This window comes from Anarrhichthys ocellatus, unplaced genomic scaffold (genome assembly GCF_004355925.1).
Source record: "Anarrhichthys ocellatus isolate YVR2014 unplaced genomic scaffold, GSC_Weel_1.0 scaffold30, whole genome shotgun sequence".
NCBI lineage: Eukaryota > Metazoa > Chordata > Actinopteri > Perciformes > Anarhichadidae > Anarrhichthys > Anarrhichthys ocellatus.
In genome coordinates, this window is record NW_022280060.1 from 19,802 (window position 1) to 35,964 (window position 16,163).

General features: G+C 40.0%; 2 protein-coding genes across 2 annotated transcripts in view; one reads left to right on the top strand and one right to left on the bottom strand.

The window, feature by feature from the left end:
* The window catches only part of LOC116392476 (ankyrin repeat domain-containing protein 13C), a 22,632-nt gene extending 17,938 nt beyond the window's left edge, over window positions 1-4,694 (bottom strand). The window contains exons 1-2 of the mRNA XM_031863965.1: window positions 3,993-4,694; window positions 1,852-1,893 (exon numbers count right to left, since the gene is read on the bottom strand). Coding sequence (XP_031719825.1) covers window positions 1,852-1,893; window positions 3,993-4,368 — 418 coding nt within the window. The 5' untranslated portion in view covers window positions 4,369-4,694. The remainder of the gene's footprint in view (window positions 1-1,851; window positions 1,894-3,992) is intronic.
* A 2,782-nt stretch (window positions 4,695-7,476) lies between these two features.
* On the top strand, window positions 7,477-15,896 carry cth (cystathionase (cystathionine gamma-lyase)). The gene is made up of 12 exons (XM_031864372.1): window positions 7,477-7,765; window positions 8,980-9,061; window positions 9,245-9,340; window positions 9,531-9,640; window positions 9,915-10,049; window positions 10,151-10,208; window positions 10,406-10,483; window positions 10,660-10,812; window positions 11,443-11,564; window positions 12,017-12,069; window positions 13,514-13,652; window positions 15,535-15,896. The coding sequence occupies exons 1-12, from the start codon at window positions 7,580-7,582 to the stop codon at window positions 15,550-15,552; spliced, it is 1,230 nt and encodes a 409-aa protein (XP_031720232.1). The 5' UTR covers window positions 7,477-7,579; the 3' UTR covers window positions 15,553-15,896.
* The last annotated feature ends 267 nt before the right edge of the window (window positions 15,897-16,163 follow it).

A 16,163-nucleotide genomic window follows, 5' to 3' on the forward strand; every position in this document is an offset into this window, starting at 1 on the left:
CACACACACACACACACACACACACACACACACACACACACACACACTCGGTGACCGAATCAAACAGCAGTTGAAGAATCACATTGTTGTAGTCTGAGGCAAAACTGGTGCTCATTAATGTTTCTTAGTTTGTTTTGCAGATTATCCCAAACCAATGTTATGCTTAATGTACATAATGAGACTTTAATCTCCTCTCCTGATCTCCGCCAGAGTGGCTCCAAACACTCTCTGTGTTGTTATATCTGAAACCAGTTTAAAATATCTAGTGTGGCCAAGGGAACAGATATCACAACCCCTGGAAACACGTGTGTATCCAATACCTCTAACCACAGTGTCAAAACAAAACTGGGTGGGAAGTACAGTAATAAGTGTACTGCAAGCTTTAATTTCAGTTTAGGACAAAAAATAATGAGTTAGAAAGTGACCTGAAGAGTATTCATTGAATAGAAAAATCCATTGTTGTTCATTCATTCATTCATTCATTCATTCATCATCGATTCTGGTGTTGTATTAATATTACTTATTTTTGTCTACTTGACATGTCGTCTTCTACTTCAGTTAACGATTAGACAAATCACATGATTGACAGAAAATTTAACAGCAACTATTTTGATAATTGAATTTTAAACCATAAATCTTCTCCAGTATGAAAATGCACTGCTTCATATCACTTTAAGCTGTATGTATAGTGTTGTAGTGTTGGTCAGACAAAACAAAGCTATTAAAGAGTCAGCTTGGGCTATGAGAAACACATCACTGCCATTACTAGTCTGGTAAATAATAAACACATGCACGACACAAAGAGAGCCTTTCCCTCTCCATCCCAACCGGCGAGCCACACCCAGACTATGACCTCATGCTGGAGCCTTCAGCCCGTCTGGTCTGAGCGTCCCTGGAGGACTAGCTAGCAGCTCAGGCAGATAAGCAACCTCATTAGCACAATAGATTCCATAGTGTCCCATCCGCCACTACACTTCGGCAGTCCACTATGTGGATTACCGACAGGCAGTGTCAGGGCCTTCACTTCGTCGACAGGAATTGAACTTCAATGTGAAATCAATTGCTCCAATGACAGACACTAAACGAATGGGAATGTGCAGAACAAGTAACCCTTTGCTCGAATTGGTCACTGGGAACCTGCTGGAGATTAATTTTTCAATAGCATGTTCTGAAGTCTCCTTGCATTGCATTAATATTTCATGCACACGCTTTCAGTCCAACCTGTGCATTTCAGCTAAGAACAAAATCATGTAAAGACTTCTACAAAGCCTCGAATCATCATAAAATATTCGTCTTATACTCCCAACTGATTGCTATCCTACAGTGCGTTACATAGATACTCAACTAGTTACACTTTTTGATTTCCTACTGGGACAACACACATAGCTGTACCATTTGTGTGAAACATCATTTGTGAGACCTTTATCACAACTGATTCAAACTTATAACTCTGTAAAATGACATCTCTCATCTCAACTAATAAACCCTTTCGCCAGGCAGCAAACTAAAGTGTTTGAGTCAGCGGTGGAGCATCAATCAGAACAAAAGACTTCAGCCACTGAGAGGATTCTATTTCTTGCAGTATCATCATTTTCCAATCCAATTAATGTATCAAATAGAAGACAAGGCCATAAGAAAAGAGAGAAAATTGTTTTCTACAGTAATTCTGTTTTTGACCAGGCAATAATTCACAAATTGGGATGGCATTTGTGTGGTGGTGATCTTTGACAAATGTCTGGTGGTGCTTAGCCAGACAAATGCACACATTCAGACCAGCAGAGAGATTAAGTTAGAAAGCAGCAGAGAGACAAATATAAACCACACAGAGGTGCATCTTTAAACATTACTCACCTTTGTTCCCCATCATGACGGCGAGATGCAATGGTGTGTTTCCTGAAGAGGAGACAAAAAAAAACAGATTCTGTTGGCTGCTTTTGATAATCGCAATAAGAAACAACAGTCTGTGATAAGCACTGCGCCTATATGCCTGGTGAGAGTCCAAATGATATGGTAAGTATATGACTATTGAGTGTTCTCCTACCATGACAAGGAATATTATATAATGTATTAACCTACCGCGCCCCCGAAAATAAGCTGGATATTAATTCCGAGTAATGCTACAATACAGGAGTTTGAGTTTGTCACACCACAGAAAAACGTGCTGTTAACCACCCTGCCAAATTAGAATGAATAATTTAAAAAAAATAAATCAGCAAGTGTATAAAAATATAGGCTAAAGGCTCTAAAACTATGCCCAATCATGGAGGAGGGTTGATTACATGTACAGTCACAGTGTACGACATGTTGGCCATCTCACTGCTGCAGAGTGTTAAAGCACATGCTCTATGGGCTGAGACTTAAGCCGGCCAGAACCCCTGATGCCATGTGCTCTAGTTTTTATATAGTGTTAGGGGAGGGTTTATGCCAAGGATGGCTCCTGGGCTTCATTGAGCCATTTTTTTCACAAGTCAGGTGTGGAGAAGCACAGGTCTTCTTTACCTAGGATGTGAAATGTGCCTCATAAGCATAAGAGGACCACTCAAGGGGAAGCCAAACTGTCCGGTCAGCTCCTTCGGGCTTATTTTCCATGGAGAGAACGTGGTGGGCAAGCATCCAGAGTAAAGAGGGTCGGCCTAGTAGAAGCCCTGATGTACGTGAAAATCAAAGCTGGGAATCAGCTAGCAGTCCCACTCCATGTTGTGATAAACAGAGACGCCAGGATTTCAATGGAGGTGAACGGAATTGTATCTGTATTAGCAATGTGGCTTTCCAAAATCATTATACCGGTTGCTCTAGTTATTCCAGATCTTGGTGTCAACCGATTTCATTACCAGTATTTCATCTGCAAAAAGTATGAAAAAAACGTAGTGCCGAATGTTTAGTGTAATGTTGAAGGTTAATCTATTACACAAGGCATCAATTTTGAATGTAAAATTATTGTTTTAGCTCATTCATTGAGCAAAACTGCCAAAAATGAATGGTTCCAGCTTCTCAGATGTGACAATGTTCTGCTTTTCATTGTTTATATCACTGAAATTTGAATATCTATAATTTAGTTGGACGGACAAGTCATTTAAAAACACAATTTTCATTATTATATTATTTTAAATTTTGCAGACAGATTAATCAAAAATGTGTCTGATTAACTGTGTGTGTATGTTGGGATAGTACAACGGTTAATAAAGCTCTATTTCTTCATTCGTGTAAACATACCGACTGATTTTAATGACATTATGTGACAGTCGGGCTTCATCCTGTTTCCAGTGGAGGATCAACTAATGTGTGCGTAAACACACAAACCCACTGAACCATACCAAAGAAGACGGCAAAACCTTTGAACAATATAGGCTCAAGTTCCAAAACAACAGAGGCAAATGCCCCGTCTGACAACCTTGTTGCTTTACAACATCAGAGCTGGGATTTGAAGACAGACCACATTCCAGCACCGACACTGAGCACAACTAATAGGCCATCTTTTGTCTCAGCACGTGAACCGGAACAACACAATCATGTCCTTTTAAGTTAGTGCAGGAAGGGGTTTCTGTGGAAATTGTGGTGTTATCCCAGCAGACTTTGCACCGCAGAAGAGGAGCCATCAGTCTGGGAAAGGTCTTGCGAATGATCCCTAAATACATACACAATGGCTGTGGAGCAACTTCTAATGAGTGTTTATCAAAGATGGCTTATCTTAGAGGGGTTTTGTGACTAGCTCTGGTTAATTAGGAATTGCAGTGCTCTAGGTGAGAGGAGGCATTGAAGTAAAACACTCCTTCTTACATGCTTGACTTGAGGGCACTGGATCTGAAGAAACTAGGGTGGTCAAACATATTCCTCATGTTGGCCTTGGTAGGGAGAAGCCTCGCCTACTCTCTGCTAGGGACTGGTGGCCTATTAGCTCACTAAAACAGAGCCTTTGCTGGACCTTAAACATTGGTGGATCGTGATGGGTGCTGGGGTCCTGCCTTCGGGGTTAAGAGATATGGTAGACTCACCGTGGACATCTTTCTGGGCGATGTTCTGCGTCCGTATGAGTGAGGACAGGCGTCGGACATCTCCTTTGAACACGCACTCGTGCACCGGGAAGTCCTGCCCGGTTCGGATAATGGGGTTTTTGTTGTTGTCATCGATAACATCCGACGTTGACAAAGTGTTGGCGTTAGCGTTAATCTGTGACTGTTGCTGCTGCTGCTGAGCGGATGAAGACTTGACTAACTTGTGATTGCTGAAGATTTTACTCGCTCTGCTCCTGCTGTTCGTCTTGGAGGCGGTGAACGTCCCGGTTGCAGCCTCCTCGTCCGGCTCCAGTAAATCCTCGTCCTTGCTCGGCCTGTGGTCCTTGCGCAGGGAGCGGATCTTCTCTCCGGTCATTTTCTAAACAGTTATGGCAGCAGAGGGTGTCGTCGCTGACGATGACCCTCCCCGGGCGAACTGATGCGATTCGCCAGGTGGAAGTCCTCGCGTAAACTCACCGTAAACTGCACAACATGAAAACACACTTAATCCTCAACCGGACAGGCAAACCCGACCGCGTGTTCAGAGACGAACGAGTAGCGACTTCCTATAACTGGGTTACTATGAAAACAAACACTTCACTGGCCTCCTAGTTCTTTCAAACTGCTGTTGTTTGCTGCCCAACATAAGCGGCTCCTATTAACTAGTACGGAGGATTCAGCTGCTGTCTTCCGCCTCGTAGTATCGCGAGAGTTCAGTAAAGGTTACTAACGGCCTCTAGCCAATAGATATTCCTTTCATACATTTGTTTCTGTAAAGCAACAACGTACTGTAATACATTTGAGGTCGGATACTTCGATATTTTACAGCTATAGCAAGTACAGTTGGTTTTCTGGTCATGATTTTAAATATTTCCTCCCAAATAGGCTATGTTTGTTGTTTATTATGTCATCTCGGTAAAGGAACTTGCACCAATATTAGAATACAAATAAAAACAAAATATTTCCCTATATTTCCTGAAGGAAATTGTAAAGAATGTAGGGAAATATTTGTGTATTCTAATATTAGCGCAAGTTGTGTGTGTGTAAAGTATTTCTATACTCAAACTGTTGTATTGGTACTGTATGTTTCTTTACTTCAGATAAACCCCACATTTCCAACTTTCACAATCTTCATGTGGTTCCCAGAGCTAAACAAAGTCGTTCCTCTTGCCCATAGCAATATAAGTTAGTCTGTCCAGACCCATACAATCCAAAAAGCTCCTTTATATTCTCAATGATGGAGCATCCTTACAACATAGTGAAATGCTAGCTCTCCTGGCTTGAGGAAGATAGAGTCCATAAGTTTAGTCTGTTTCAATCTTTAAATATGTATTCCAAGCACACAGAGTTTGACACTTTAGTATTAAACATCTCTGACAAAAATTGCATAACAACCTTCAAGAAGCTTTGAATCTTTGGACAGTCCCATAGAAAGTGAAAAAGAGTACCTTTCTCATTACGACATTTAGTACAAATATTTTGAATGCCGGACATTTACATGTAATAATGTATCTTTACATTAAAAAAGGATCTGGATATTTCTTCCCCCACTGCCTGTTTATACACAGCCTATGGGTTGGCAATGGTGGAAGAAGTATTACGACAGTAAAAGTACATAAACATTATCAATAAAACATACTTAAAACATTAAGTACTCTAAGTACCTTTGTTAATGTGTATTATACATCACATTATTGAATTGTCAATACAACTTATACGTCAATGCATTAGTGGCATTTCAGTGCTGTCGGTAGGAGTGCACCTTACTTTAATTCAACTCAATTCAATTTATTTAGTATAGCCCAAAATCACAAATCACAAATTTGCCTCAGAGGGCTTTACTGTCTTTACACATACGACATCCTCTGTCCCGGGACCCTCACATCGGTACAGGAAAAACTCCCCCAAAGTTTAACTATTTTATATCCTGGAGTTAGAGTTTGTATTCTAATCATTCACTTACATCACAGTTCCAATATCACACTTTAAATATACTCCATTCGTAAAATTGTTGGATGTATTACTAAATTAAAACTTAAATAAAAGTACAAGTTAACTACAACTATTATCACCAAAATGTACTTGAAGTATAAAAATGTGACGTCCAGTTATAAGATAAATGTGGAGCAAAAAAAATTTCCCTCTGGTAGATTTGTAAAGTAGCATAAAGAGAAAATAATCAAGCAAAGTAGGCTGCTTCAAAACTGCACCTATGTACAGTACTTGAAAAATGTACTTAATTACAGAAGTTCTACTATACTTCAACTATAACAATCTTAAAGTTTTGTGTATTTTAACTCTATTAGCAGAAGCCTACTGATGTGAATTCAGGCAGACATTCACCTTTAAGCGCATAACAATTACACACAATTAACTGTACCAATGCCTGAGGAAAAGAAGACTTAGAGCTGAATTTACATTTCAATTATAAACTGTTTTAAAGATCACACCGGCAGCAGCCCCAGGCAAACAGATGGACAATTATTTCCATTCCTGTGGCTGACTTCAGGCTAAAGTCAGAAAGGACAAATAAAGATTATTTCATCAGTAAACTCTTACAGTTGATCATTTTGTTCTCCCTAAAAAATAATGTTCATCTAATAAGCCTGCAGCAATGCTTGACTTAAACTTGGTTTGCAATGAGAAGAGAGCTCACCTGTTGTTCATTTGTTGAGTGCTGTCTGACTTACCAGATGGCATCATGCATGGGTGTAACTACAGCTACACAGTATATTTGAATGCTTAATCCAGCACCTTACCTACAGTACACAATATCATGTCTCATGTCTGTAGTGTATTATTGTGGAACTATCATTGTAGAATGTTTATTCAATTTATACTAAAGTTGAAGTAGGTCCTTGTTTATTTCAGTCTCAATATAGACTTTATTTTGGTTGCTTTTCTTTACTATCTTTGACTTTATATTTATTTTCTTACCTGCCTCACTGAGGCTTGATTAATGACTTGTGACTTGGTTCTCTATAGAGATACCACTGAGTCAACAGAGCCCTTCCTCCCTCTATGGCTCAAGAATAGAAGTACAGCCAAACGTCTCTGTTGTGTTCACCACAAGGAACACAAATGCGCAAAGTTCAGCGTGTAATTTTATAACTGTTATGGTGGTGGTTGCGAAATATCCGTATTGTTGTATTTAGTGATTACAGAGAAGTTTAGTTTTTGTTCATTATTTTTAGCTTTACTTTATAAAATTATATCTTCATTAAATATAATGAGACAGTTTTTACGGCATTTCTAATAGTCGGATTTTTAAACTCGGTTCATGAAGTAAAATTGTTATAAAACGACAGCTGAAAGGTAAACGAGTGTAACCCTGCCTGACTCAAAACCCGGGACATATTGCATCACCTCGAACACAGCCCGAGCACGCGCACACAGAATCACACAACGTGAAGCGGCACGTGGACCGGACGCCCCTTCTGGCCACCAATCAGTGCCTTCAAGCGATTGCTAATGGAAGCTGATTGACTCACAGCGACGGGTGCGGCGCAGGGCCAGTTAAATTGCTTTCTCCCGTTGTATTACCTACTCATCTCTCGCGGTGTACACAGCTGCGGCAGCGCGTTGCCATGGATCAAAATCACAAACAAGACGAGCGGAGCGATTTGTACGCCGGCTTCAGTTCAGCGTATAAATCGTTCGCCACAGAAGCAATTCACATCGGTCAGGAACCGGAGCAATGGAAATCAATGGCTGTAGTGCCGCCGATCTCTCTGTCTACCACGTTCAAGCAGATTGGACCAGGACAACATGCTGTAAGTAGCCGGATATGTCTTGGTTACTCAAGGCGGTGGAGGGTCATCCGGTGACATATATAGGCAACACGTGTGTGAAGCAGACCCTATTTAGCGTTATACAAGAGGATTTAATAGGGCTATTATTAAGGGGCTATTATTTTTTAAATTATTTGAGTTGTAGAAATACGTTGTCAGTAAAGCTAAAGTCTCAATGATACATTTGATCAGAGTATATGTTTAAAACGCATAAGGAGGTAGCCTAAAGAAATAATCTTTGGAATAGTAAACTAATTAAAAAGCTAATATTTCCATGGCCATTGTATATAAATACAGCGAGATTGGGCGTCCTTATTATTAATTTCTTGTATAAAAATATTAAATAAAATGTTTAGCAGACTCATGCATTTTTTTTTAATGGGATTTGACTGGTGACTGGTGCTAATGTCCAACCCTGGTCATACACCTGTTCTACCTGATAAATGACAAATATATCACCACAGCTGTGAATGTTCTTCTGCTTCCTCAGTCAAAAGTGAATCTATGTGAAAAGAGACATCTTCACTTCATTTTTCTCTCTTGTTGTAAAAATGACTGGGAACTGAGACTAAAATTAGTCTGTGTGGGAATAAAGTGCTGTTTCTCCCATCACTATCATTCTCCCTGTAGTTTAGATATGAGGCATTTAAACTGCAATCAAGGTTAACTTTTACAACTGCCATTTGTTTCTGTCAATGATTAGAGTGTAGGTTAGTCATCTGGACATAACTGCTATTACAATCCCACACAGAGAGCACATATCACATAAAAAAAGAGTGCATTTTTTTTGCACAATCAATTTAGGAGGGGAATGAGCGTCCTTTTATGTTTTTGAGTTATTAGACTAATCTCGAGGTCAAACTGGATCCTTGATGTGTTTTGGGAAAGTGTAACGCCTCCTTCATTTGTGCTCGATGACGACCGTCCTTCAGAAGTGCGAAATATTTTCATAGAATCCAAAAACTGCATTTTGATTAAACTGACAGATCTCTATGTATGTGCATGCTTTACAGGTTTGGTTGGTCTGTTGTTAAACCCTGTAAAGCCTTGTTTTGCCACCAGGGCAAAAACCTAAAATGTATTCATACACACTTCTCAGCCAAAAGACTGCTTCCTCTTTCTGTTTAAACACGGTATATTATTACAGATGTTGATTAAGGTGGCTGAAATGTCTTCTAATCATGTTTTTGATATAGGGGTATGAATACAGCCGGAGTGGAAACCCTACAAGAAACTGTCTTGAGAAGGCTGTGGCTGCTTTGGATGGGGCAAAGTATTGTAAGTATAACTGATGCTCATATAATCGTGACAGGCATATTTCACATGAAGAGGAAAGATTTAACAAAATGGATCATGATTTAAACATGAAACAAAATGGAGGACATGTATGCAAACTGCAACGTCTGTTCCCTCTGACATAACGGGTTTGGGGACTTGTTGATCTGAGCTTTTCCCCTGCAGGCATTGCTGTTGCCTCGGGGCTGGCAGCCACAGTTACCATCACTCACATGCTCAAAACGGGTGATGGAATCGTCTGCATGGACGACGTGTACGGAGGTGAGACACCCGTTTATAACTGACAATTGTGTCGAAAAAATATGATGCAACACAAATGACATATGCCATCAGAAACCCACAATTTCCCCACTACGAAATGCTGCTGTGGAAGTATATAGTGCGAGTTGGTTTTGAACCACGTTTTTTTTGGGGGAAATGTTAACTTAGTTTGTTTCTCAATTGAAAAAAGGCACAAACCGCTACTTCCAAACAATTGCGGCTGAACTTGGCCTGAAGGTGTCTTTTGCTGACTGTACAAAACCAGAGCTGCTGAAGGCCGCTCTTAAGGCCAACACTAAAGTAAGTCAAGGACTGATACAAGAATGAAGTGCTCTTTTTATCGTTTTTCTATTGCTATTGTGTTTGTAGTTTGTTCTGATTTTGCTAGTGTGTCATAATCGGGTGTATCCTTTTTCTTTTGTGCAAAGTTGAAGCAGTCATTGTGAATCAGCATTTTTGTGTGATGACTGTTATGGCTCAGTAGATGAGCTGTCTCTTAGCTTTTGCCGGAAGTGACGTGTGTGTTGCCACATGTTTGCCACTCACCTTTAATGCGCGCTGTTTCTTTGTGTAGCTGGTGTGGATTGAGACACCCACCAACCCCACCATGAAGGTTGTAGACATCAAGGCCTGTTCTGAGGTGGCCCATGAATACAACAAAGACATAGTGGTGGTTGTGGACAATACCTTCATGTCTGCCTACTTCCAGGTGAGAGTGACAGATTTGCACTTTATACTCTTATGAGTTTAAAAACAGTCAAATTCCAGTTAAGTAATTGATTAACTTGTGTTTGTCTTGTGCACTCTTAGCGCCCCTTGGCTTTGGGAGCTGATATCTGCATGTATTCAGCTACCAAATACATGAACGGTAGGTTGTGTACATTTTCCCATTTTACTAAAATCTCAATCTAATTAATCCAATCATAACAACAATAGTTTTGTTATATCTTGAAATATGACCTTACTCTTAATACACAAATCAATGATTTTCTGCTCCAAGTTAATTGACGTTTGGACTGTATTACTAATCAACCTTTGTTATATTCCTGTCTTTTAATTTGTCAGGTCACAGTGACGTGGTAATGGGTCTGGCCTCAGTGAACCGTGATGATCTGTATGAGCGACTGAAGTATCTGCAAAATGGTGAGTGGAAATAACAACATGTTAGACTTGCATTCTGCATTGACAAAACGTGTCTGTTAGGTCAGTGTTTTTCAATGTTTTCTGAGCCGTGGTACATTTCTTTTACATTAAAAAGAAGAAAAAAAAAATAAAAAATAATAATGTTTTCCCCCAAATGTGATCTTGTTTTGGTTCAGCTCTGGGCTGTGTACCGTCTCCCTTTGACTGCTTCCTGTGTAACCGAGGACTGAAGACGCTACACCTGCGGATGGAGTGTCATTTCAAGAACGGCATGGCTGCCGCAAAGTTCCTGGAGGCAGATCCCAGAGTGGAGCGTGTCATTTTCCCAGGTAATCTCTCGCCTACAAGTTTGACACCAGCATATCGTTGGAGCACACCTTATTTATCACTCTACCAAATCGTACACACCCAATGTTACTTCTTAATTAATGGTGTGTGTGTAGGAATGCAGAAAGTGCTCTCACGACAGACCAAGTCCAACAAACCAGGGCTCATTATCAAAAGCTTAATTTTCTCATAAGCAGCAAAAAAATGTAGTCTTTCTAACTTTTATGTAGGCATAATGGATTCATCAGCACGCCTACCTATAATTTTGTTATACGATTGTCATAAAAGCTAAATAAACACACACAAACCCTTCATCTCATGTAAGGGTTGCTAATCATTCACAACAGCTGGCTGTCAGATGTCATTAACCCATCTCCTTATACACATTAAACCTTGCATTGTGCGGTTTTGTTTTTTTTAATCGTTGCCTCTGATGACACATGTAACTACATCTACATTGTTTGAATAACAATGAAGAAGAGTAGAATAAACTAGCCATAGCATGTTGGAGTAGTAACGATAAGCAATGCAAATTAACAAAGTGTCTTTAACGTCCACTTGTCCAGAAATGTCATGTAATCACCACTTGACTTTTTTTTTTTTTTAAATGTTTTTTCCCTCTTTGGACATAGGCCTGCCCTCTCATCCCCAGCATGAAGTGATGAAGAGACAATGCACCGGATGTCCGGGGATGATCACCTTCTACATTAAGGGGGAACTCGAGCACGCCAGCGCCTTCCTCAGTAACCTCAAAGTAATTAATCTGTACATTATTATTTGATCTGGAAAGCTCGGTTTTGGAAGTGGGCAACGTTGTGAGGCCTGACGGGCTTTTGCAAAATGACTGGATCAGATTCCCAGACTGAGAGGACAGGGAAACTAAAGTCCTACTGGCAGGTATTTCCTGCAGCTACTGCGGTGAACCGATAATTTCAATGTTTTACTCAAGAAATTATGCATTTTGCAAATTCGAGAATGGACACAAAACTGAACTACATTCAAAGAATGTTTTTTTTACTCACTGTTTGAAAATTATCTGACCCACAAAATATCAGCAACAAATATTACCATGGCTTGGCTAGTTTCTGTGATTGGTTACTTGTCTTTTGTGTGAATTCATTTTTCTGCTCCTTCTATTTAGGTTTACACCTTATTTATATCCTGCACTATGTTTCACTTCATGTCCTCTGTCTTTTTTTATTTCAGTTATTTGCGATAGCTGAGAGTCTCGGTGGTTATGAAAGTTTAGCAGAACATCCGTAAGTATCCATGCAGAATTTTACTCTTTACTATTTTGCTACAATCCAGCACATAAGAACACCATGTGTGAAACACTAGCACCTAAAGGTAAATCAGCAGCAACTTCAAACGACCCACAAGATTAAGTGCTTCAAGTACATTAAAAACATCTGCACTGTTGCGCAATTTGGCCTGCAGTGCTGTTGGTAGTGTTGTAGGAGGTTGACCGCTTCAGGGTACAGAATGTGCTGTTCTGAAACCTGGTGTTAATGCTTCTCAGTCTTTTCAAACTTCAAGGCCCCTCTTTTGCAGTCTAGTCTAGCTTTCCTGTAGCGGTGGGATATCACAGCCAATAATTCTGGTTGTAGTACGCAGCACTTTGCTCAGCTGTCTTCTGTTCTCAGCTGACATGTTGAAAATTGCACCAAACCATCAACGGATATGCCACGTTTTTTTTAATAGTTTTTAAAAAGCAATGTCTCTGGTGTGCTTTCTTATAATAATAATAATAATAATAATAATAATAACAGTAGTGGTGTTGTCCCCATTTCAAAGTGAAGTAGATTATCACTTCCAGGAATTTGTAGCTGTCCACTAAATTCTGTTGTTGTTGATCAAGTTTAGGTGATCCCCATAGCTTCTGTGACAGTGCACTACTAATTCCTTGGCTTTGGAAACCTTTAACTCCATGTTTGCGTTTCACCAATCCACCAGTGATAAAACCTCACTCCTGTAAACTGTGTCATCATTGTTTGAGATTTTAAAAAATACAACCAAAACACTAATGTGTTGTCATCAGCAAATTTAAATATCATGACAGACTGGGAGTGGGGAAAACAGTTGTTCAGTGTCGGGGGTGGGGAAAGTACTCTGTGTACTGTGGAGCCCCTCCTGGGCTGATGATAAAGGATTTGGAGAATCCTTCACATCAGCAATTTAACTTTTGTTAAGTTTGACCACCTGCGACCTCTCCAATAAGAAGTCGAGGGCTAATTTACACAAGAACTGTTAAACTCCCATATGAAAGTTTGTCACACAGCCTGGATGGGAGAATAGTATTAAAAGCTGAATTGTAAACGACAAACAAAGCCCTTGCATAGGTGTTCGAGGCCTCTGCTGTGCAAGGGACCATTCAAAAAGATCACGATAACTAGGGGCAAGATCATTAGCACAAGATTTCAGGATAGCAGATGATACTAGATCTGGGCCTTCAGCCTGAAGTCTGTTTTGCCCGTGGAGCAAGTTTCTTACCTCAAACTGAAACTTCCAGTGACTGTAATCTAAGATGTAATGTCGGAGTAGCACCACAAGGGGGCAGCAGATACCTAGAATAAAACATCGCTATGAGACTGATTTTAATTGAGACACTTTATTTCCCTTGTCTCTGCTCTAAGCACTGATCTCTGTTAAAACAGCAGGATGTCTTTGTTCATGTAAGTGGCACTGTCTTCTGTCATAATTTAGGGCGATTATGACCCATGCATCAGTGCCAGAAAACGAGAGGGATGTCCTGGGGATCAATGACACACTCATCAGACTCTCTGTGGGTCTGGAGGATGAGGAAGACATCATCGAAGACCTGAGACAAGCTCTGGCTGCTGCTGTAAGTAACATCTACTACAAACCACTGTGGTTTCTGTTAATATTCAAAAGATTAAATTATGACGCCAAGTTTATGGGAGTCTGGAATCATTTTCAGCTCTCTCAATAAGTGATAGGAATCTACCTCATACTAATTAGTTTTTCAGAAATTCAAAGTGAGAGCACTGATTTGATCTATACAGAAGAACTACAGGACAAACACCATGATTCAGGTGTTGCAATATACCTGCTTTAAAGAGGGCATATCATGAAAAACTCACCTTTTTAGCCTTTTGCACATACATTTAGGTATCTGGAGTGCCTACCAACACACAAACTGTGAAATAGAACCTAGATCAGCAAACATTCAACAAGCCATGCAGATTTGGCTTCCCTTCCTATGTCACTTTTAGGCTCATTAGAAGTTTTTTTTTTTTTTTTTTTTTTTTTTTAATTTTTTTTTTTTTTGTGGTGTGAATGCTGTGAAGGAGATCCAGATGCCACACATGTGGCTTGCTAAAGCACCCATGTGTCACATGTGGCTCACTAATTATTATTCAGAGGATTAATGCGCCTGTGTGCTTTACAAGTTCAATGTTTTTTATCTATCTATCTATCTTAATCTTAATCTTACAACATCTGCATACAGCACGGCTTTCAAAAGACAAATCCGGCCTAGAGAAGAAGTAGCAATTATCTTGGGAATATTTAGAGAGAGCCAGGCCAGGAAGAGTTGCAGACCAGGATTGAGTTAAGTAGTGGTTGCACTCTGTGAACTTTGTAGAGGGCTGATGAGAACCCCCTTTGCTGCGTGACCAGATCCCTCATGCACTGTGAGGTCTCCGTGTCTTTACAGCAGTCTGGGGTAAGTCACTTTAAGTGTGGTCCTCTGGGCATTTTCCCCCCATTTCCACTTGCTCAGCAAATCCCTGACAACTTATATTGTTTGTATGCCATCTCACAATGTCACTCTTTGTGTTACCCACTTAACATTTGGAAACATGTTCATAGAGTCCCAAAAACAGACTCATGATATCTTAAAACTACTTGAAGTTGATATAATAGCTGCATGGCTCATCAGAAATGCTCCCGTGTTCCACGAATCCATTTTTAAAGTTCAGTTTTTCTCACTTTTGTGTACTGCTGGCCCTCAGATCTGGCCTGCTCCAGTCCAGACATCTGCATTTGTATTACCTCTCTCTCCACTCCAAAGGCTGGTGAGGGTTTATTGCACAGTTTGTCATTTTTTCTCTTGACAAAGTGGCTGTGGTTTCATAAAACACAGTATTTTTATTGAATCATCATAATTCATAGATGCATTAAGAGGAGAAAATCTCTGAATCCCTCTGCTGCCCATCTGCAGCAAATGGAAATTAAATGGAGACAAATATCTATAATGACTGTGTGGTCCGGGGAAAAGGCACCTCTGATGGGTGATGCGTTTAATTGGATGGGATGGCAGGTCAGATTGGGGCAGGCGGTTCAATTTCCGGACAAGCGTTCTCATCCTCGGGTTAGTTTTGGAATCACAAAGTTGGCTGTTGGTTAATCATTTCACACTCTCCAATGGGTCTGTGACATTTGTACGTAGCTGTAAAATGCTGGGTCTGTGGTGTTTTATTGATCAGTTTTCTCTGTAGTGGGCCGCTCTGTTAACCGGCCTTTGACTTGCCTTTAGTGCAGATATTTTGGCATCTTGCCTCAGCTAATGAAGCGAAGAGAGGAAGAATGACTGGTTTTTTTTTTTTTTTTGTTTTTTTTTTGAACTATGTGATTGTGTGTCATTTCAGAACAATCTTGGCATGTTATCAACTGTATTCTCAGGTCGTCTGCTGCTTGCTGGATGTTTACTGAGTATTTATTTCACTGGTTATTTTTTCTCTTTTCCTGTTGTCTTTTAATAGCACCCAAAGATGAAGTGAAATGTCAACAGGCCAAGCTCGAGGCCGAGGTTGAATCCATCCAAGTCCGTAAGAAGACTGGAGCTAGCTGAAGTCTCAAATCATCGCACATCAACACTTGGAACCTAAGTTCAGCGCACAAGATTCAACCATCAGGGAACAACTTGTTCTTTGCGAAATACAAATCATGCTCTCTGTGGATAATTCACACAATTTTTTTTAAATACTTGTTTTGATGGCTATTTTACTAGTACATCAGTTGTTATTTTATGCTGGCTTTGCTATGTATAATGTTTGGAGGGTGTTAATGGGGCCTATTACTATTCAATAAAGACTTATGCTGTATAAGTTACTGCAGGAAAAACACCAAACTCCATTATTGTGTATAATCTTGCTTTAAAATGTGTGTACTTCAGGTTGAATCCTTATGTCTGCAAATGTCACTCCCCTGAGTGCAGCTGTAATCTGTATTAATAATTTCTTAACTCTGGCTGGTATATTTCCTTTGTAAACAAATGTAGACTTGTATTGATTACCTCATTAGTCAGGCTAAACTGTCTCATACAGGCGTAGCTAATGCTGCCACCTACTGGCAAAGGTCAGAAATATTTTCTCTTTACTGTGAACTTCTG

Bases quoted from the DNA above. Each gene is read 5' to 3' on its own strand.
- cth (XM_031864372.1), top strand. From the start codon at position 7,580: ATGGATCAAAATCACAAACAAGACGAGCGGAGCGATTTGTACGCCGGC. The intron at 9,062-9,244 runs GTAAGTATAACT...TTTCCCCTGCAG, and splicing joins TTTGGATGGGGCAAAGTATT to GCATTGCTGTTGCCTCGGGG. The intron at 10,209-10,405 runs GTAGGTTGTGTA...TTAATTTGTCAG, and splicing joins AGCTACCAAATACATGAACG to GTCACAGTGACGTGGTAATG.